Here is a 24,006-nt window from a genome sequence, read left to right on the forward strand (position 1 = left end):
TTTTCCTTCTCGCCACCCTTTGCCCTTTCAGGGTTAGAGGATGCTTCTGTGCGGCTGCCCAGCGCGTCGCAGAGGTCTGGAATCGTGTCCACGGAGTTTCCCTCTGCGTTCTAAGTTTTGGCAAGAATCACAGTCGCCGCACAGAGGCAGGACCCCTCTGCAACTTTAGCCACTTGCTATTGCTACTTCAACCCAAAGGGAAGGGCCCCGAGCAGACGAAATGCCGGACGCTGTCAGGACAAACAGACGCTTTACCTAGTGCTCCCGCGGCTGGCTCTGGGTCTCTTCAGTCCGGGTTGGAACTTGAACTTTCCTCCCCAGAGAATCGCAGGGAGCGAAGTAAAAACAAGACGTCCCGCCCGGTACCCAAAACGTTCCAACAGTACAGTTGCGATCCCTCCCTCCGTGTCCTGACCCTGGAGGGTTAAATTAGGAGGGTACAACGCCACCCCTTCCTCCTACTTCCCGCGCCCCCCTCCCTTACCTTTAAAAAGTTAAAGAATGCCTGCAGTCTAAATCTCTTAAAGGGGCGGTGCTGGTGAACGAGTACTCTTGGCACGAGTCGCTGAGAAGGCTGGCTAGGGGCGTGAGTTCGCTCCACCAGCACCAAAACACTGAAAAAAAAAAAAAAAAAAAGCGAGAGGGGGAAAAAAAGGAAGGGAAAAAAAAAAGGAGGTGGGGGGGCAGACAGACACACACTTTAGATAAGGACAATTAGTCACCAGCGAGACCCTGTAGGACGAGTGGTTTAAATCAGAGGGATTTAATGAGGGTGCTCTGTGTCTTCCCTGCAGCCATGCCCTCCAGCAACTCCCGCCCCCCGGCGTGCCTACCCCCGGTGGCTCTCTTCTTGGCTCTGTTGTCCCATCTTTCCCTTTCCTCCCGGGCTGGAGATAGGAGACCCTTGCCTGTAGACAGAGTTCCAGGTTTGAAGGAAAAGACCCTGATTCTACTTGATGTGAGCACCAAGAACCCAGTCAGGACAGTCAATGAGAACTTCCTCTCTCTGCAGCTGGATCCGTCCATCATTCATGATGGCTGGCTCGATTTCTTAAGGTAAGGCAGGGGCTTCGATGGATTTTTTTTTAAAGTAACAACCCCCACCCCTTTCTATCCTCACTCGACCCCCCATTCCAAAGGGGGAAGAAGAAGGAAAAGGAGAAGAAACAACTAAGCAAGTGGATCTTTCAAAGAGAAGAAAGGTTTTAGTCCTGGAATATTTGCTGCGAGGCTGTAACTGGTGATTGAGAAAAGCAATGTTTTCTATTAAGATGCACATGTTTGCAATGCAGAAGGCATTTCAGAAACTTATCAGTTATGACTGAAAAAATGCTGTGCTTACATATATATCCACAATTAGCCTCTCCGTCTCCTCCTGTAAAGGAAACAAGAGGTTGAGGACAGTTACAAAAGCGAAGAAAAGGTCTCCAGCAACAAAGACCCGAGAGGAATGGGTGTGTGAGTGAGAGAGTGCGTGTTTGCGTGTGTATCTATGAGTGTTCAAGCGGGACTCGCACGAAAGTGGAATTTTCCACGGAAAGATCGTTTCGTCAGTTCTTTCCCACTGCCGGACAGAAAACGAATTCAAGCAGAGGCTTGAGCAGTGGACAAGATGGATCGGATTTTTGAAGTTTTATTTTATATCCTCCGCTGTCGTCTGCAGGCTTCAGGACTCTGTAAGGCGCTTTTTATAGATGGAATGGCCCGCAGTCCCTCCTCCTCAAATCTCCTGCGGTAACTTGCATAGTTTAGTTTTTAAAGAAAAAAAAAAAAAATCCTCGCTCCGCTCATAGCGTATATAAGGGGAACCGGACGGGTCCTAGAAATACTCGGGGCGGGGGGGGGGGGAGGGGGAGTTCGGAGGTCTGAACCCGGCACCCACGGATTAGCAAACCGGGTGTTTTGTGCTCACTGATTTCCCTTTGCTCTAGGGTTTAGAATCTAACTGGGCTCCCCCTCCCCCAGGGTTGTTTCTGTTTAGCAGTTAGGCAACCGCGATTCCTTCCCATTAGGGGCAGAGTTGAGGGGTAAAAATAAATAAATAAATCGTCTGCAATGTCGAATCCAAGTGTTGAGTTTTTCAGAATTCCCTCCAAATTGGAGGCTCAGCCGTGGGCTTCTCCAAAGAGCCCTGCATGCGCTCATTCCCACTCTTTTGCCCTGAAGCCGAGGTCACCGCGCGTCTTTCATGGGTACTTTTCACTCATTGCCAAACTGGAGTTTTGCTTCTCGGGATGCTCCCGTCCCTCGGCTCTCGGAGTCTCCGCCTGGCCTCGGCAGGGTCTGGGGATGCGGCAGGTAGCGGGAGGCGCCACGTGGAGGGCTCCTTCCACTTGCAGGGACCGTAGCCGGAGCGTTGAGTCGCCACGGCAGCCCGGGCCGTTTTGGTTCCTGCGGGTGCCGCAGCCGGGAGGGCGGGAACATATTCGCGCGGCCCGGCTTCCAACAACTCTCTTCTGTGCAGCAAAGCGTGCCTCTGGGCGCGTCCGAACGTGGAGTGTGAGAGGGGCTTTCCCAGATGCACGTCCACTTGCATTACCCTTCTTAAGCAGCTCGGATGTTCTGCGAATTGACTTCTTTCTTTCTCTCATTTTAAACCATTCTGTTGGCGCTAAATGCTTGCCGCAGAACTGATTTTGGAACGTGGCTTTTTGGGGAAGAAGCTGTGGTGGGGCGCATTTGCATTGGCTGCAGGCTTCGAGATAGAAGGTTGATGGAAAAGCCGTTTTCCGTGGCCGGATTCGCGCCGATGCCTCCTCCAAAGAGCCAATCTCTTCGGCGGCAGCCAGCCCAAAAGACACCCTGTTTGTGCCCGCGCTGGAACGCGGTCCTGGAGTTCTCAGCCAAAGACCCTTCCGGCTACCGGACTTCTCCAGACGGCCACTTATCTTCTCAGAAACTCTCCTAAAGAGGAGTGTCGTGCTTTCCTCCCCTGTCTACCTCCTTTGACATTATTTAGCGTCTCCATTTGGATTTGGATTTTCAGAATCTGAATCTGCAAAAGCGTTAAAAATAACTTACAAATTGGAACTCATCATCTAATCCCTCAGCATTAACATTGCTCCTTCTCCACTCCTTCCCGAAGTAGCTGTGTTTGGCTCCCTCCCCCCCCCCCCCTTTCTCCCTTAGCCTACTTTATGTAAACCCTGAGCTTCAATATATGTAAATATAATTGTTCTGGGGCTCCCGAGTTTCCTACCTTTCGACAAACTTAACTTTTCCCCAGTGCTTCCAAACTGCCCCAAGTAAAAGGGGAGAAAAGATGGAGTCCAACTTGAAGATGGGAGGGAGACGTTACCTTTTTTGAGATTAGGCTGAACTATTCCAGGAACCAAAGAGATATGCTTTTACCATGTGTGGGGGAGGAGGGTGAGGGGGGGGCAATTCTGTTCTCGGAAAGGCAAAGATTTACCCTGGGAATCTCCCGTCAGGGGATTTGCGAGATGGATACGATTGTTTCAAGGTAGTGGAAAAGGAAACTCAACTTTGGCATTAAAAGCAAAAAAAAAAAAAAAAAAAAATCGGGATCACCTTGACCTCAGGCGCGGCGCCTGGTCTGGGGGAAAGAAAGCAGATTTAACCTTCTCCACAAAGGTTGCGGTGTCTTAGGGGCAGAGGAGGCAGATCCCGGCTCTCTGAGAAGTATTTTGGCAGAAGTCGGAGCCCGTCAGTCGGTGCACTGCGTGTCTCTGCCAGGAGCGCTTCCTGGGCAGTGGCAGAAGCCAAGCAACTGCTCCTTAGCCGCGAGTTCGTAGCAAAAGTGTCCCCATTACCCCGCCCCCCTCCACTGTTAACAAACACAAACTAATCTTTTGAAAATCAGTACCTTTGTCGAGCAGCGTCGGGGTGTCCCAGGGAGGGGGCCCGCTGCAGCCGGCAGGATGCAGTAGGCGTAGCCTCGGGAGCCGGGCAGCAGAAGGGAAGGCGGGCTGGGGCGCGTCGGGCGCAAGCCAGACGCGGCCGAACGGCCGGGGTCCTACGGGCTGGGGCCGGCATAGAACCCCTACCCCTGGCCGGTCGCCTGCGGGGAGTGGGAAGAGGGGCTTGTTCCGTGCTCCGCGCGTCCTCGCCTTCCCCCGGGACCCTTTCCTCTGTCTTTCTCAACCCTTGCAGCTCCAAGCGTTTGGTGACCCTGGCCCGGGGACTTTCGCCCGCCTTTCTGCGTTTTGGAGGCAAAAGGACTGACTTCCTGCAGTTCCAGAACCTGAGGAACCCAGCGAAAAGCCGCGGGGGCCCCGGTCCGGATTACTACCTCAAAAACTACGAGGATGGTGAGAAATTTGAATCCCATTCTTCCGGCGTGGGTGAAAGTTTGGAGAGCGGGAGTGAGCAGCCCGTGTGTGTGGTGGTGGGGGGGAGGGGGGGCCGTTGGGGGTTGGAGGGTGGAGGATAGCCTGTTTGAAGCTCCCCTGAAAAGCTGGTGGCTGCGAGTGAGGGGACCCTGGAGTGTGGGACACCTGACATTTTTACACACAGAGGACTCCAAGTTGTTCTTGCCCCAGTAGCCCGTCTTCCGCTGGGCGGCTGGGTGTCCAGGGCCGTGAACTGGTGGCCCAAACCAGATAGACTTCGGGCAGTCTGGCTCTATGGGGAGAAGATGCAGTAGGTTTCTTGAGAAAATTTAGGCAGACTCTTAGGTTACTAAATGATCAGGGTCAGGTTTCGTTCCTAAAATTCTAGGAAAGAGTGCTTAATCTTTGTATCTTTTAAAATTTCTTGCCTTCCTGGGATGAGGATACGGAGGGATCCATTAGGTTCTTTGAAACTCCCTCCTAAGTTTTCTGGAATAATCCCTTTTAGATTGGACAGAATCAGATGTTTTTTTGTTTTTTGTTTTTGCCTATTTAAAAATGGTATTATAGAGGGCAGCCTTCTTGCCAGAATTAGATGAGTTAAGTTTTGGAAGGGCTTTGAAAACTGCCAATATTATTGCAGTGTGAGAGGCCAGTCTTTCTAGGCTTGAACAGTCTCACTTCTTACCTGGGGAATGGGCGGTGGTGTGTGGGGGGTGGTAGTAATGAAAACATTATTTAAAGAATTTTGTTTAAAGGGTTTGATGTTAATATCTGCGATACTTTATGTTAGGTAGAGGGACACACTTTTAAAAAAATCATATAGGTGTAGTGGGCATTGGATCTTCAGCTGGTGAAGATGTTTAAATTGGATAGAAGCATTAGTATCCATTTTTGGTGGGCTATCTCTGCCCTGCTATCCCTTCTAAGTGAGCTACAGTTTTATTTTTAAAGGGCTTAGGGCCATGCTTTCAAAGCCTCCTGGATTTCCTTACATCTTGTCCTTATAAATCAACAAAATGAGGAAATGCTCTGGTATTTTCTGGGGCTATCACTCCAAGGAACTTCAGGAGAGATTTTGGGATCTATTTCAAGGGTGGCTGGGGAACATTTTTTAAAGTGCCAGAATAAAGAAAAGGGGGATGGCTGAGGTTTCTTGAGTTTGAAGTATGAAAAGAACTTACTCTTTTATAGGATTTGCCAAAGCCAGGAAATCAGTGTCTAGGTGTTTAGGGCAACGTCTTTTCAAAAGTCATTGCCATAGAAACGTGGATTGCAAGTAGATTCTGCTGTTGCTCAGTATAAAAAGCTGAAAGGTAAAAGATAATCCTGAACAGCAGCTCTGATGGTAATTTGACCCAGAGCCTTATAGATCCCAGGGTCACTGTCAGCTCTGTGATCAGACTGAAGAAGGGAAAATATTAATGGTTTTCCTCATGAAACAGCCCTTCTTCGAATCCATTTTAACTACTTCCCTCTTTAGTTTGTGAACAAACTCCTAAGAGTCCCTGGTTTCCTTGGGGGGAAGAGGCCATTATAACTTTAGCAATGTGCCTTTTTCTCCCAAACTTGTATCTAGGATTATATTACCTATTCATTGAGAACAATGAGAACTACTTAAAATGAGGCATATGATTTGTTTCCCTTTGTAAAAGGAGAAAGTGGACATCATGGGGAGAAAGGAAATTGGCAGAAGGCCGTGCCCTGTAAAACTTCTTAGAATTAAAAAAAAATCGGAAGTGGAAAAGATCTAAGAGGTCATCTTTAGTCCTTCTACCACTTCAGGGGCCAGTATAGGATCATTCCATATGGAATCCTTTTCTTGTTTTGTCCAAGCTGGTATTAAATATCTCTAGGAATGTAGTTTTCACCACTCCTGGGGGAGAGAGTTCTTCTGTCTCATAGTTTTTTTTTTTCTTTTAAAATACATATCTTTTTAGTTTTAAAAGGTTTAAGACACATAAAAAGTTGCAAAAATAATACAGACAGCTCCTGTGTACTCTCCACCCAACTTCTGCAATAGTAGCATAATCATAATACATGTGAAAACCAGAAAATTGATATTGGTACAATACTATTAATTCAGGTGTAGACTTTATTTAGATTTTACTAGCTTTAAAAACTTTTTTAAAGAAATAACTTTGGTTAGTGTTTTACTCTATTTCCTTCGATTTTATGCATTCTTCCCTCTTAGTTGAGGTTCTCTTCTAAACATTATTTTTAATCCTGATTTTTAAAATTTAACATAAACATTTCTCCCGGTTGTTGCAAACTCTTCATATCACTTTTAATTGCATTGAGGTGCCATTGGCTTTTTTGTAACCATTCCCATACTATTGGACACTTTCTTCCTGAATGAGTTTGAATCTTTTTGGAACCTTCAAACTCTCCCTTCCTCCCTACTCTCTCTTCTTTTTCCTCTTCTTCTTCCCCATTCTACCCCTCCTCCTCCTCTTCTGCCTCTTCCTCATCCTGCTTCTCATCATTAGAGAAGTTGTGATGTGTACAGAACAATCAGGCATAAAATATAGGATTCCCAAACACTGCCCCATCACCAACATCTTGCATTGGTGTGAAACATTTGTTAGAATTGATGTTAGGACTTTTAAAAAATACATAATTGTACTTTTTTTTTTTAACAGTAGTTACTTTTGTTACACTTGATAAAAGATTATTAAAATAGTACTATCTTGTAGGTTTTGATAGAAAATTTCTACTGAATTTTCCCATTATAAATATTCTCCAAATGTTTGGAATTGTTCCTCTTTGTGTTTTTTAGACATCTACCTTCAAAATAAGTTCTGTCTTTGGTGTGGGTGTCAGCTTAAAAAAAGTTTCCTCATAGCTGTTTTTTATCTAGACTACCTGGATTTAATTCCTTTAAAACTTTCTTTAAAGTCACTCCTTCCAAGCTAATCTCTTTTATTGCTCCTAGCTGAACGCCTTTTGATTTATGTCTCCCTGGTAATAAGATGCTCTGAACTATATCAGTATTTGAGGCCTTAGCAGAGTTAAAGAGAGTAGGAATGCCCTATTTCTGCCCTTTGATGCTCACATATCCTTAAATCACCCACAGTGTCTTTGTTGTTGCACATTGCATTGCAGAATTCAAGGTGAAAAATGTATGGCCTCAGCCATTTTGTAAACATTATACTTTGGTTGCCACTTTTCATCCAGTGATAATTGTCATTATCATGAGCATCACAAAATAATTAGATCCTCTCGTACATGGCCCTGTAATAGACACTTTAAATAAAAGTACCTTATGAAAAAAAGATGCATTAATTAATACAGACTAACAGCATACATTTTGAGTAATGAGATATACTTGTTGGTTCACTGTGGAACTGAATTGATATATTAAAGATTGCATGGCATTTGGATTAGCCTGCATTGTAGGCCTGGCACTGTCATTTATGAATATGTGGCCCTGGGCTTGCTGCTTTTTTGTAACATGAGGCTGACGCTAATATCTACTTCACATTACTTCTGTAAGGGTTTTAAGATATCTACTTCACATTGCTTCTCTAAGGGTCTTAAGAGTTAATGTGTGTAAAATATTTTCTCATCTGCAAAACAATCTATGAAGGCTGAGGATTTTTATTTTCATTAAAGACAACTTCAGAAAACTTCTAACATATCTTTAAATTTAAAGTATGATTAAAGAATGAATAAGATTAAGGGATACCAAAGTTTATACAGAAGGAAAGAGTTAGATTTAAGGAATTGTTTGAGAAGATTAAAAGACATGGGGGGGGTAATCTTTAAGGAGTGGAGGTGGCTTTTTTGTTGTGATAATGAGAAAAGAGACTAATTTTTAATTTTGTTATATGCTAACATTTAAAAATGAACCAATAGTTCTGTTCATATTCATATTACTACCCTAATGTGATTTGTTGTTGCTGTTTTTCCTTGAATTATAGCAGTAATAGTTAAGTCATGTGACTTCTGTTTTCTAAATATTTTTTGAGCATATCAATGCAACTGCGTCTTCTCTAACTTTGTAAAGCCCCTGTTATGTATCACTTTGAGAGCTTCTCTGGTTACTCCTGTAATACAATTACCTATTCCACTCTGTTCATAGGCAAGTTGAATTCTATATAAACATAGGAATGATAGAAGAAATTAAAATAAAATTGTTCTTCGTACCTTAGGCATCTTACTCTTTGCCTAACTTCCTCTCTGTTCTGTGTGATGTTATGTGCTCCTTGCTCCCAACAAAGAAATCTTGGGTTAATCTTTTGTATTTAAGTTTATTTTGCTCCTGTGTGCCCTTCTTTGTTATATATTAAGTGCACTCTATTTGTATGTATGTCTCACTGCCATAACCATACCTTTAGTCAAGGTGTACACCATTTATTATGCAAATCAAAAGTCAGTGTAATATTTCTAAAATACTGTATTCATCAAGCTACTCCTTGATTATTTTTGGCTTGCTTACAGAAAATGTTCAAACTTCTCAACTTGGTATTCAAACACTTTGACATTCTAAGATCAGCTTACTTTTTTACCCGGTATTTCTATTTACCTTTTATTGCAGCCATAGATGATTCTTTACTGTCTCATTAAAGCACCTTCACTATCTCAACCCCATACCTTTGTTTAATTAGCCAGTATATCTCAGCCCAGAATGCCTTTTTCTTGGTTCTGTTCAAATCCTGCCCCACTTTCACTCCACCCAATTCTTGAGGGTCCATTGCAAATGCTCCTTTTCATGAAACCTTTCTTTTTTTTTTTTTCAGGGGGTCTGCGAGTAATGACTCCTCAGACAACTTTATATGAAAACTTTCTTGAACAGGTCATTCCACCATGACCTATTTCTTCTTCTGGACTGTTGTAGCTTTTACTCTCTGTGTTCCTTTTGGCCACATCTGCCTTGTCTTGCTATTGAAGTTTTCACATATGTATTTATTTGCTTTACCTTTCCAACTAGAATGCAAGTTCTTTATAAGAAAGGACCACATCTCATTCTAGAGTGTATATCCCACAATATCTAGTCTTATATGTGATGCATAGGAGACCTTCAGCAAATATTTTTCAATGCATAATAGGTTAAGAGCACTATTAAAGGCACTGGAAAATGGAGGCAAATGATGACAGGTTGACTGACTGCATACATGAAGATTCTATTCATTTTCTACCTTTACTGCCTATTCCCATGAAGTAAAGTCTTAATGCTCATTTTAATGACATTCTTCTTTATTTTAACCATGTGCTCTTTATCTTTGGTAGTCTAAGTTGTCTTGGCTTCATATTTTGTATACATTAACTTCACCACCTGTGTTGAATCTCCATTCCAACTTTGTCATTTGGCTTTTAATGATTTGTGTGCCAATAACTATAGAAAGATTTGACAAAGTTTAATATTGTATTTAATGGTAATAGAAATCTCCTGAAGTTTTATGTATGTTTTATTCTGACTTTTGTAAACAAAACAGATACAGCATTTTCTGCAATTTATTGAAATTCAGCACTGAGGTCCTGAGTGCGAGCTGCAATTCACAGTAGCCCTGTGAATTTGACTTTGATACCTCACAAAGGTTTAGTTTACTGTGTCATTTAGTCACACTTTAGTCACTGTGACCATCTTTATAGTGCTGGAAGTGGTAGAGCTCAGGAAACTGGTCTATTGCTTCAGGAGGTGGCTTAATTAATTTCAGTGAATCAGAAAAGCCAGGAAATAAACCTTTCAGTGGCAATCACATTTGTGTAATTTATCACCTGGGCATTGGGGCCAAAGGTAATCCATCAAAGTTCCTGTACAACACAAACAGGCCACTGTAGCCAATACCAAATATCATTATTTTTCCTGCCAAGTTCATTTAAGTTCCTGTTCTACTCTCCCAAGCCCTCCTGGTGGAATAGGGACCTCATGGAAGAAAACAAGTTTCTTTTGAAATTTCCAGGCTTGTTTAGCCTGTCAGCCACATGGTCTGAACTCCTGGATTCAGAATCCTTTTCTGATAATCCTTCATCAAAATAGATCAGATGTTAAGAATCTTTACTTTAGTGCTTCTTAGTACCTTAATCAAGCTTTCCGTGGCTCAGTCTATGAGCCATTGGACTGGAGCTGTCTGTCTGTCTGTCTCTCTCTCTCTTTCTGTGCATGTGTGTGTGACAGAGAGAGAATGAATATGAGAATGAGAGAATGTGATATGTTGGTTTTATTTCTTATACTCATCCATGGATGGTGGTTGAGGCAAAGGGAATACATGGTTTCCAGGCCAGTGACTAGTTCTGTATAAGGTATCTGTCAAGTTCGTTGAAATTTTTCGTCCTTTGCCTTTTGTGATCTGATTGGGTCGAGTTCAATTCCACTGAGTTTTCTTCACTTTAGTACGGTGGAAAGCAGTATAACTATGCTCAATTCAATAAACAACTTTTGATTATCAGTTTTATACCAGACTTAATGCTTGATGTTGGGGCTACCAAGAAGAATAAAACATGAAATCTACTCTCAAAGTGCTATGGTCTTATATATTCAATGTAATTTCCCAGTGGTCTCCAGTATCACCTTTTTACTTTGGTCAGGCTAATATTTGCCCAGTTCCTCCACCTCTGCACTTGGCTTGTATTATACCCTCCATCTTGAACCCTTACCTCCCCTCCCTGAATTCAAAATCTTATCTGCTCTTCAAAGCTCTGCTCAAGTTCCCTCTTTCATTAAACCTCCCACTAGTCCAGTCCTCTTTAATCCCCCCCTTTCTCTGAACTTTTCTGAAGTTCTTCTCTGAATACCCAATCTAACTTAGTCTCAATGCCTCAGAATTTATGTTTGATGACTTAAGCAGACATCAATTTTGTCTCTAGGAATTTACAGTCAAGACATGGTAGCATTGACAGACACATAAAAAAACCTATAGGCATAACCATTATCACACTGTGTGGAAAAGACACCTACATTAAGTCAAAGAATTTAGGTAATTTAAAAACTTTAATGTATGTGTTTTGCTTTTCATGTGGCAGAGAATGAAGAGTGAAAAATGTAAGCTGTATATTTAGAAAAATGGAATGTGTGTTAGTGTATCTATATGTTTGTGTGGAGTGCTGTTGGGGGTTAAATAGTACCTTATTTTCACTTGCTCTGGAAAGATAAAAACATCTTGAAGGATGGAAGGTAGGGGGAGAGGTTAGAAAGCTGGGAAAATGGAAATTGCCCAGATTTGTGGCATTGTCTCTGAAATAGTATGGAAGAATAGATGTTTCTCCACAGCCTAATAATATTAATAAAAATAAAAATAATATAACCTGAAATTGTTCAGTGGTTATTATTGTGCCATGTACTGGTCTAAGCAGTTTACATTCATTTAATCCTTTCAATAATTCTCCCCAGTTGAAAAATGGAGGAAACTGAGGCACAGAGCCATTAGGTAACTTGCCCAAGGCTACCCATGTAATGTGCTGTGGAGCAGAGGCCCAATGACGTCAGTCTTAAACTTTCAGACATATTTGGAGTCTTTACTATGAGCTTCCCAAGGAGTCTTCCTAGTCTCAGTTTTTCCACTAACTGTGTGCCATTGGGCTGCAAGCCTTCTGAATCTGTAAAATGTAGAAAATTTACTACATTGTCTACATGTAGCTTCTAATTCTAAGGTTCTGCGAGTTAGAAGGTCTCCTTAGAGTCACAAGGCTAATATACAGGAAATAATAACTATAAGACACAACAAAATGAAGCAACAAAAAGAAACACAGATTACCAGTGCCACTGATGAGGATAGAAGTGGTCACAGTAGAACACACAGCGAATGGACACAGAGAGCAGACAACTGGGGGGTGGGGGGGAGAGAAAAAAAAAAGTTAAGGGGCAGGAAGCATATGTGGCTTAAACAATTGAGCTCTCACCTACCACATGGGAGGTCCCATGTTGGGTTCCCGGTGCCTCCTGAAGAGAAGACGAACAGACACAGAGAAAACACAGTGAATGGACACATAGAGCAGACAACAACTGCAAACAGTGAGGGGCGGGGCATAAATAAAAAAAATACATCTTTTAAAAATAAAAGAAAAGTTAAGGGGTAGGGAAGCGGACTTGGCCCAGTGGTTAGGGCGTCTACCACATGCGAGGTCCGCGGTTCAAACCCCAGGCCTCCTTGACCCATGTGGAGCTGGCCCATGTGCAGTGCTGATGCGTGCAAGGAGTGCCCTGCCACGCAGGGGGTGTCCCTGCGCAGGGGAGCCCCACGCGCAAGTGCGCCCCATAAGGAGAGCTGCCCAGCATGAAATAAAGTTCAGCCTGCCCAAGAATGGCGCCGCACACACGGAGAGCTGACACAACAAGATGATGCAATAAAAAGAAACACAGATTCCCGTACTGCTGACAACAGAAGTGGACAAAGAACACACAGCAAATAGACACAGAGAACAGACAACTGGGGTAGAGGGAGGGAGAAGGCGAGAGAAATAAATAAATAAATAAATCTTAAAAAAAAGTTAAGGGTATAAAACAAGCTGTAAGAGCTCTAGGAGTTCAGAGAAGGGTTTAAGTGAGAGCTGGAGTAGTCAGGAGAGGTACCTTGGAGGAGGGGTCAACCTGGCTTTAAGGGTGAATAATGATGCTAATAATAGCTGCTGTTTGTTTAACTCTTACTGTGTTTTACATACATTATCTCAATTAATTATTAAATCAACCTTAAAAGAAGGGTTTTTATTTTTATTTTTGGTAGATGAAGAAACAGACTCAGAAAAGACATGCAACTTGCCGAAGGTCATACAGATGAGAGTGGTTGGTAGAGCCAGAATCGGATCTCAGTGTTGTACTCTCTTCACCATGCTTAGATTAGAGAGGCATCCAGTTTTTCATTCATTCATTGTTTCATTTATTCATCTGTTTATTTATTTGACACCCAAAAGCTCTATACTGAATACTGTCACTCGTTTAATAAAGTGTGTCATTGGCCTTCCCATGAGGATAATCATAGGTCTTGTGGATCAGGGCACAAAATAGTTATTAGGTAAAACAACAAAAGAATAATTACAGTGAAACACATGAGCAATTGAAAGAAGGTTGTGACCTTTTAGGACATATTTAAGGAGTAGAACGACAATCAATCCAATGTGGAATAGGGCTTATTAGTGGCCCTAGGAAGGGGGTGTGTTTTGGAAGCAGCTGCATTGAAAAGAGTAATAGAAATGGATCTACAGTGTGATCCATGTAAGGCGAATGGCAGGAAAAAAGCAGAGAAAAAAGAATGTTTGAAAGAGTTGTTGGAAAGGTACTATCAAATTGTTGGGCAATTTTAGAATTATTTTATTTTTTTGTTCTAAAGTAGTACCATAGTCTCCCTTATTCTCCTTTCATGTTCTAAGTGCAGTGAAGCCTCAGGAGGGCAAACTGATAAAGGTGAAGTATAAAGAAACCCTGTTTTCACCACTTCCTCACTTATTTGTTTCCTTGAACTGAGATTTTGTGAAATCCAAGTAGAGAACACTTTTTATAGCCACTTAAAATGAAGAAACCAAGGAGCAAAAAGGTTATATATTCTACCCAAAATCTCAGGGGTTATTTAAGTAACTCTGCTTGTAAGTGGCAGAGCTGTAGTTGAATCCAGGTAGGTCTAACTCTTAACAGAATTGGTAATTTTTACGCCCTTTCCTCCCTTGTAATAGCATAGCAGCTTTTAAAGTTTTTCATTCCTCTAACAAGATGGTTTCAAAAGTCCTTCCTTCTAGGGGTTTATATTAGCTTGAGTCTGATTTGAAATTTGTTTGGGAATAGGGCTAAATGATAATTTTTGCTATTTCCCTTGTGGCTGCTTCCATCTGGGTCAGGCACTGCTCACCTCCTACCTATATCAGAGCTGTCTCAACTGGCTTTTCTATCACCAGCCTCTCTCAATCCTACTGTGTAACGAACCTTTCTGACGTTCCACTTCCCTCTTGTCACTACCCAGGTAGAAACCTTCAGGGAAATCCCTTACCTGCTAACTCAAACCTCCCTCGCTACTCCAGCTTTCCAAGACCTATACATTCTGCCCACCCTCCTTGTCCAATTTCCCCGTCTCCTTCATATAGGAACCTGAGTTTATAGTCATGTAGTCATGAAAGATGTCACAGACTTCCTGTCACACAGCTGAGACTCTCTCTGCCATTCTCTGATTTCAAAACTTTTGGATCCCCTATCCCATCATCCCTCTGCCTACTTCCTATCCATTTCTCAATTCTATCTGCCTTTCAAAGCCCTACTCAAGTTTGTCCTCCTTTGTGAATTCTTTACTATCTTAGCTCAAAGTGATTTGATTAATTAATTCATGAAACATTTATTGAGCCTGAATTTCTAAAGCACCTACTGTATAAAAATCACTCATTTGGATATTTCACATTCTTCCATATATTCTCAGGTATCATTTTGTGTTTGCTCAGTGTAGACTTGGCTTTACCCCTAAATTATAGGCCATTGAGAGAGTAGTGATTATGTTATCTTTGTAGTTTCAGCCTTTTGGGTAGCACCTTTTGCTTAGTAGCTCTTCAGTAAATACTTGTTGATTGTTTATTTGCCATTTATTTGGTAGCTTAACACACTAAAGGGAATAACTTCATTTCTCCTGCTTTTTCTTAAGCTCATAAAATATTTCTGATTAATGCTTAATTTTATTCATTCTTTTACTTTTAAAGATTTATGCTTTTTATTCATACTATTAACAGCAATGTGTAGTGCATGGCTCATTAATACAAATTAAATAATTTGTATATAAAATAAAAAGTGAAAATCTTTCTTCACATCCTACTTCCTTCCCACTCCACAGATATAACCAACTCTTTTAAGAGTCTGACATGTAATTTTGCAGACTTTTTGCTATGCATACAGCCACATTTACGTTAAAAAATATGTAAGTGGGATCACGTTGTAAAACTTGCTTATCTAGATCACCATTTAGTCAGTAATTATGGTCAGGTTTTCATTGGCCTTATGTAGGTGAACGGTTATTTAACTATTTTCTCTAACTTTTTCATTGGTACTTTTTATAAGAACTTCTCTATTCCCTATTTGTCTACAGTTTCTAATAAAGCAGTGCTGTAGTATCATATTTCTCGCCCCATATTGGAACTTGATTTAACTTATTTATTTCCCCCTAACGTCTTTTTTAAACACCCTTTTCCATCTTAAGCCTTTCAATTATAATACATTTTTTGAGGAAATATCAAGAAAATGGCCACAGCAAAACTAACCCTATGCATCAAAGTATGATTTCCTTTAGTAAAATGAGTGCTTTGTAAAGTTTTGGGTACAGATGGAAAGTGACACTAAAAATATTTTGACTTTTTGTTCAAATAGTGTAGCACTGTGTGCCTTGAAAGAAATACTGGCTGAGGATTTCTTGATTGTCTTTGAATATCACTCATCTCATTAAAGCTGCTTTGTGAATTCAACTGAAGAGGAGAGATTTATAAAGACCTGACAGATATTTAGTTAGAAAATAGACTAAAGAAAGCAGAGGTAGCCATTTTTCAATAGCCCTCTAATCAATTGTTTGCAGGAGAAAAATAATTACTTTACATTTATAATGTTCTTAAAGATTGAAAAAAACTACTCTGGTCCTCCTAGGAATTTTGTACAGTAATTCTTATTTTAAATTGGCTTTGTTGATTTTCAAATGAGGAAACAGATTCAAGGAAGTTGCTCAAAATGAGGTTGCTTTTAAGTGCAGAGCTGGGATTAGAACTTGGTGCCTCTACCTTCAAGCCTGCCACTCTCAAAGGAAGTATAATAGCTGAGGATACTCACTTCACTACACTGGTGTTCTGAAGTGGCTGGGCCAATTTGAAACAGATTCTATGGGAGGCTTGAAATGATCTGTAGTTTTCGTCACAGGCCTTGTGTGCTTGTAGGTATTCTGGGCTCCAGTTTAGCTTTGGATTCTTAGATCTTTTGAACTGTTCTTTATTGACAAACTCCTAAATAGACTGCAGACTGCCGTTCTTGGAGATCTGGGACCTGAATCCTAGACTCCCTTGAGACTGGGCTCCAAACTGAGAGGATAGGGCCAGCGGACTTTGAGAGCTCTCTGGGATGACCGTATCTCTGGGTAGACTTCCAAGGGAAAATTTAAAAGCCTTTTAAATGCAGACATTTATTAGCTATCACAGAGCACCCAGTGAGGGTGTGTGCATTTGTGTGTGTGTGTTTCATTTACCACTGAGGCCATCCTTAGTTGAGTAAGCAAGCCTTAGAGCTGGTAATAGAATGTAAGCTTTTGGTGACACAGGTACTAACTAAACCATGCACACTTTAAAAAATGCATGTAGTTATCATTGAGATAAATCTTCCTGTATATTGCAGCAGGCTGATAGGTATGCTGTTCTCATTGGGGTGTTTATTTCCTTGCAGTAATTGATGGAAAACCAGATCATGGAGTTATTTGCCTGGCTATGATGAATCCCCTTGGAAGAGTAGACTTAGCTTAAATCTAGTGACATATAGATTGAAAAGGAACTACAGGCCAGGTTTAGCCAAGTTAAAATCCATAGGTGAAACGAAACATGTAACCTAAAACCATTAGAAAAATAAATGCTATTATTTCACAGAACATTGTAAAAACAAATGAATGGCACCTCAGTCCAAAGTTCAGGATTTTCAACAGCTTGCAACAGAAAACTTAAACTTATTAAATGTCTTCACTAGGAGTTTTTGTATTAGTGGATGACTGAGGTCTTTTGTTTCTTCTTTTTTCCTCATGGCAATATTGTTGAAATTTAGCAAGCTTTCAAAATGAAATTTCTCAAAGAAGTTATAACATCGGGTTTTAAGTTTTCGTCACCTAAATGTGGAACAAAACGATTGAAAACTTTGGGGGAGGAGAGAAGAGAGTTGAAGAGACATGTGGTGTGTATCAAGAATTGGTGTAAATCAGGAAGGTGTGGTAAGGGGGATTTCCTGTGTTACAGAACTGCTGAAATAGTGCTTCCCCACCCTCCATTGATAAATTCCAAATGAAGGTGCTGGCCTTTCTGACGCATTGCAGAAATAGTTTGCTTCTGACCTGCCAACATTATAGTTTCCTTGAAGCTGCAATCAACAGTTTGCTTTTAGGAAAAACTTGTCCTTGGACATATGTTCTTTGTGTTCTTATGAATGTGGCAGGCAGCTATCTACCTGTAGGACAGGGCCAGACCAGTATATTTGAACCTGCTTGTTTTCATTCCTGTTGTAGGAGTATTTATTTCCAGGTTTCCAGATATGGCAATAATAGCTGCCATTTATTGAAGACTTCTACACCCCAAGTACTGTGCCAGGAGCTTTACCAAAGTGATCAGTTTCAGGCCTCACAACTGCTTGAGGTAGATACTATTGTCCCATTTGATGGAAACTTGGAGAGAACAACTGGTGGTTCTCAACTCAGGCTGCACAACAGTAGACTTGCCTAGGGGAGCTTTAAAAACTATTGATTACTAGGCCAGCGAAATCAATCTCTTGGATGGAGCCTAGGAATTGTGATTTAAAAAAATCTCTCCACCTGATTCTAAAGGACATACCAGGATGAGAACCTCTGGGTTAAGTGATTTTCTGAGGTGCCCCAGCTGGTCAGTGGTGGACTTCAAATCTAGGCAGTTTTGATCTAGAGCCCCTGTAAAAAGTCTACTTCACTGCAGGATGCCTAAATTTTATTGTGCTTATGAATTACCTAGAGATTTAGTTAAAAATGAGATTGTGCATATCTAACAAACTCCTAGGTGATTTCCCCAAACTGCTGGTATGGGACCATAGTTGGAATAGTAAAGGTTTATTACTAGATCAGGGGTTCTTAACCTTTTTTGTCCGACAGTCCCCTTTGCCAGTCAGGTGAAAACCACAGACCCCTTACTAAGTCCACACTATATTCTGTATTATTTAATAAATATTTAACACGCATACCAACTTGTCCCCACAAGAATGTTTTTTTGAATTTAAATTTAAACTCATTGACCCCTTGTTAAGAACCCCTGTACTAGATAGTAATATAAGTACTCTCGATGTGTGGAAGAGGATAAGTTTATCAAGAGGTAGCAGAAGAATGGGGATCTGGAGAGGGGCTTCTCATCCATGTTGCTTTTGGATGATGGGAGGGATCACAGGCTGATTATGTAAATTTGTCAATTGTTTTCCCAGGGATATACAACACTGTACTAGGGATAAATAAAATTCCACTCCCCCCCCCCATTTACACTATTTATTCATAGGCAGTTTGCTAAATATGGTACAAAAGGACTGGATTTGTTGAATGAACTAGCTAAGCTCTTGAAGCACTTACATTCCACAGAGAATCTAAAAACAGCATTGATTATAAGTAAACATATTCTGGAATCTGTTTAAATGTAATTTTGACTCTACTGTAGAGAGCTTGTTTTTTTATTTTTAAATTGTTTTAATAAACTCCACTTTTTGAGGCATTTTCGTGTCATGTAATGGTGTGGATTATAATTGCTTAAATTGGCCAGCTTTCAAAATTGTTTCCCCCCTCTGCTTAAATCTCTTTAAGGACGTTCAGATAGATTATAAGAAATCTGCTTAATTTTCACAGTTCAGTGTTCATCCAGTAAATATTAAGTAAGCACCTACTATGTATCCGCAATGGAATATGGTTTTCTGTCAGATACAAAGGTGGAATGAGATATAGTCCTTGCCATGATAGAACTCACACTTTAGTTGGAAAAAATGACAAATAGAATAGATAATGATAAGGTAGAAATGTGAATACAGATTATACAGAAAGAAGCAGCAAACCTTACCTGAAATATTGACAGGCACCAGGTGTCACTAGGCAAATTTATTGTTATCATTTCTGATTGCTGAAAATATTTATGTGAGTTTAGGTAATTACCCCATTGCTGACACTCCATAAAGGTACCACTGTATTTCAAATAACTTTTTAAATTTTGAGATTAAGGGTCTAGGTGAGGGAAACGGACTTTGGCCCAGTGGTTAGGGCGTCCGTCTACCATATGGGAGGTTGGCGGTTCAAACCCCGGCCTCCTTGACCCGTGTGGAGCTGGCCATGCGCAGTGCTGATGCGCGCAAGGAGTGCCTTGCCACGCAAGGGTGTCCCCCGCGTGGGGGAGCCCCACGCAAGGAGTGCGCCCGTGAGGAGAGCCGCCCAGCGCGAAAAGAAAGAGCAGCCTGCCCAGGAATGGCGCCGCCCACACTTCCTGTGCCGCTGACGACAACAGAAGGGGACAAAGAAACAAGACGCAGCAAACAGACACCAAGAACAGACAAACGGGGGGGGGGGGGGAGGAATTAAATAAATAAATAAATCTTTAAAAAAAAAAGTTTTAGGAAAAAAAAAAGGGTCTAGGTGATTCTTATCAATTATATGCATGAAAAAAATCAAGAGTAGATATATTTTCTTCTGGAGACAATAGTATCAATAACATCATTGGCCTGTATTTATTGTGCATTTCCAAGGTGGTAGGCACTGTGATGAAGACTTTACAAGTATTATCTTATTTAATATTTTTTAAAACTGCTTTATTCCATACAATTTTCATACCATTTAAAATATACAATTCAGTGGCTTTTAGTATTTTCACGGAGTTGTATAGCCATCACCACAGTCAATTTTAGAATATTTTCATGATTTCCCAAAGAAACCCCACACCGTTTTAAAAAAATTAATTTATTGAAGTATATCACTCATACATAAACATATAAACAATAAGTGTATAATAATAGTTGTGAATTTACAAAACAAACATATGTCACATCATACAGGACTCTCATAACTCACCCTACCACCGATAACTTGCACTGTTGTTAAACTTTTTTTAACTAATGATTAAAGAGCACTGTCAAAATATTAATACTAATTAAAGTATTTTCCCCCAGCCAACCTTATTATTATTACCTTTATATCATTTATATATGAACATACAAAAAATTAAGTGTATAATAAGAGTTGTGAACTTACAAAGCAGACATCATATGGGGGTCCCATACCTCAACTCTCCACCAACACCTTGCATTGTGCATTGTTGTGAGATGTTTGTTACAAATTATGAAAGAATATTGTCAAAATCTTACTACTAATTATAGTCCTTATCTTACATTTGGTGTGTTTTTCCCCCAACCCACCCTATTATTATTTTTTAATTATATTTTTTATGACAGAAGTTGTAAACATATAATAATCATGCACATGCACATAATTCCCAAACAATACCCCTCCATCAATACACCACACTGTAGTGGAATATTTGTTACAGATAACATAATATCATCTGATTGTTACCATATCCGTAGTATACATTTGGCTCACATTTTCCATACTGCCTCATTATCAACACAGTACCTCTTTTGCATAGATGCAAGAATATTATATTATTACTACTAACCACAGTCCATAGGTCACTCCAACTGTATTTTTCCCGTGCTTCTTCACATTCCCAACACCCTGCAGTAGTGATATACATTTGTTCTAGCTCACAAAGAACACTCTTGCATCTGTGCCATCAACCACAATTCTCATCCACCTCTTGGTTTACTGTGCTATTCAGTTCCTAGATTATTCTCTAACATTTTGTCAATTGGCATTTATATAGCTAGACTACTATTTTCAGTCACATCCCCATTTATAAACTAGCTGTTACTCACTGTGTGTTACCATCCACTCTATACATTTCCACACGTTTACATTAAAGCTAATTAAAACTTGTCCATATATTAAACATCAGTAGTCCACTCAGTCCTCCTCTTATCTCCTTTAAGAATCCACCACCTACCACCAGGTCTTGAAGATATTTTCAAATAATTTCTTCTAGAAGGTTTATGGTTCCTGCTTTTATTTTTAGGTTTTTGATCCATTTTGAGTTAATTTTTGGGTAAGGTGTGAGTTAGGGGTCCTCTTACCTTCTTTTGGCTATGGATATCCAATTCTTTCAGCACCATTTGTTGAATGCATTGTTCTGCCCGAGCTGTGTAAGTTTGACAGACTAGTCAAAAATCACTTGACCATACATGTCAGGGTCTGTTTCTTAACCATAAATTTGGTTCCATTGGTCTATTGTGTCTGTCTTTAGGCCACTACCATGCTTTTTTTTTTTTACTACTATAGCTAGGTAATATGATTTAAAGTCTGGAGATGAAGGTTTGCTTTTCGTTTTTATGATGTTTCTGGCTATTCAGGACTCCTTAGCTTTCCAAATAAATGTGATGATCATGTTTTCAATTTTTTCTTTAATGCTGTGGAATTCTTATCACGATTGTCTTACATCTGTATATCGATTTGAATAGAATTGACATCTTAACGATATTTAGTCTTCCATTCCATGAGCATGGAATGTTTCCAGTTATTTAGGCCTTTTTGATTTTGTTTAACACTGAGTTGCAGTTTTCTGAATACAAGTGCTTTACATTGTTGGTTAAATGTATTCCCAACTATTTGAGTTTTATCTGTCATATTTTATTTTCACTACTCTTTTGACACTTTGAGTTACTTTTATTGATATAATCTTCATTTCTAGACTCTCTTCCAGGCCTCTCTCTCCTGTCTTTTCTTTTCAGGTTCTAGCACACCCTTTAGTATTTCCTGAAAATCTGGGCTCTTGCTTAGAAATTCTCTCAGTTTCTGTTTATCTGTGAATATTCTAATCTCGCCCTCATTTTTGAAAGATAGTCTTGCTGGATATAAGATTCTTGGCTGGAAGTTTTTCTCTCATAGTATCTTAAATATGTCATACCACTGTCTTCTTGCCTCCATGGTTTCTGGTGAGAAATCAGCACTTAATCTTATTGGATATCTCTTGTATGTTATGCATTGCTTTTCTCTTGCTGTTCTCAGAATTCTCTCTTTGTCTTTGGCATGACATTCTGATGAGTATGTGTCTTGGAATTGGTCTCTTTGGATTTTTTCAAATGGGAGTACATTATGCTTCTTGGACATGGCCTTCAATAGGGTTGGGAAATTTTTTACCATTATCTATTCAGATATTCCTTCTGCCCCTTTTCCCTTTTCTTCTCCTTCTGGGACACCCATGACATGTATGTTTTTTTGCTGTCATTTAGTTCCCTGAGACCTTGTTCAATTTTTTTCCATTCTTTTCTTCATCTGTTCTTTTGTATGTTCACTTTCAGAGGCCATTTCTTCAAGCTCACCAATCCTTTCTTCTGCCTCCTCAAATCTGCTGTTACATGATTCCAATGTTTTTTAAATTTCATTTATTTCACCTTTCATTCCCATAAGATCTGCTATTTTTCTTCATATGCTTTCAAATTCTTCTTTCTAGTGTCTTCTTAATATCCTTAATCTCTTTACCCATCCCATTCATTTATTAAGATTTGTTTAAACATTTATGATTAGTTGTCTCAGCCCCTTTATGTCATCTGGAGGCTTATCTTGTTCCTTTAACTTCCCCTGCCATACACAGCTGTTATTCTGTTTCTTTCTCTCTAGTTTATTTGTATATATATTTTGTAAATACAGGCTTATATATGCAATATCACTCATTTGTATTTTACATGAGGTTTCGCTATATTATACAGTCCCAAGTTACATTTTTTAGCTTTCCTTCTAGTCATATACATGTCCTTAGGCTTTCCCTTTCAACCACTGTCATACCCATATAATAGCTCTGCTAGTCAGAAACGGTATGATATGCTCTCACCATTTCCATTCATTTCCAAAGATTTACAAATAACCCTTTAACCAGTATGGCAAAGATTAACCATCGGCTTTCCATTCTCTACCCTTATTTTCTGGTGACCTATATTTTAGTTATTAATCCCATGAGTTTATGTAATATATTTAGTACATAATCGCACAATCACACTGTATTTGCCCTTTGTGTCTGGCTTGCTTAATTCAACATAATGTCCTCCAGATGCATCCATGTTGTCATATATTTTATGACTTCATTTCTTCTTACTGCTGCATAATAATTCATTGTGTATATACACCACAATTTTTTTATCCATTCATCGGTTGATGGACACCTGGATTGTTTCCAACTTTTGGCTATTGTGAATAATGCCACTTTGAACATTGGTGTGCAAATGTCTATTTGTGTGGCTGTTCTCAGTCCTTCTGAATATATACCTAGTCAGCCAAAGGGGTGCTGATGCAAAATACCAGAAATTGGTTGGCTTTTATAAATGGTATTTATTTGGGGTAAGAGCTTACAGGTACCAGGTCATAAAGCATAAGTTATTTCCCTCACCAAAGTCTATTTTCACGTGTTGGAGCAAGATGTCTCTGATGTCTGCGAGGGTTCAGGCTTCCTGGGTTCCTCCCTTCCAGGGTCTTGCTTCTCTCTGAGTTCAGGTTCCTCTCTTTCCAGGGCTTGCTTCTTCCTAGGCTCAGAGTTTTTTTCTTCCTGGCGTTTGCTTCTCTTTCCTCTGTGTGCTTACTTCCTGGGGCTCCAGCTTAAGGCTCCAGCATCAAACTCCAATATCAAAACTCCAACATCAAAAAACCCTCCCTCTCTGTCTTTTGCCATGCCTTTTATCTGTGAGTGTGGGGACTCAACGCTCTACTGGCAGAAGAGGTTTACATAATTACTTAATCAAGTAAACCTCTGAATCCAATATAATCTCATATGCCCAGAGGAAAAGACCAGTTTACAAACATAATCCATTATATATTCTTTTTGGAATTCACCCATAATATCAAACCTCTACACCTAGTAATGTTATTTCTGGGTCACACAGCAAGTCTATATTCAACTTCCTTAGGAACTGCCAAACAGTGTTCCACAGTGACTGTGCCATTCTACATTCCCACCAATTGTTAATAAGCATTCCTATTTT

The 24,006-nt window shown here is 40.3% G+C and overlaps 1 protein-coding gene across 1 annotated transcript in view; it reads left to right on the forward strand.

Annotated features, from left to right (window-relative positions):
* The first annotated feature begins 717 nt into the window (after positions 1–717).
* HPSE2 (heparanase 2 (inactive)) overlaps positions 718–24,006 on the forward strand; it is an 827,209-nt gene continuing 803,920 nt past the window's right edge. Inside the window, exons 1-2 of the mRNA XM_004457034.4 lie at positions 718–1,056; positions 4,114–4,271. Of these exons, the coding sequence (XP_004457091.1) occupies positions 767–1,056; positions 4,114–4,271 (448 nt within the window). The 5' untranslated portion in view covers positions 718–766. The remainder of the gene's footprint in view (positions 1,057–4,113; positions 4,272–24,006) is intronic.

Source organism: Dasypus novemcinctus, chromosome 6 (assembly GCF_030445035.2).
Source record: "Dasypus novemcinctus isolate mDasNov1 chromosome 6, mDasNov1.1.hap2, whole genome shotgun sequence".
NCBI lineage: Eukaryota > Metazoa > Chordata > Mammalia > Cingulata > Dasypodidae > Dasypus > Dasypus novemcinctus.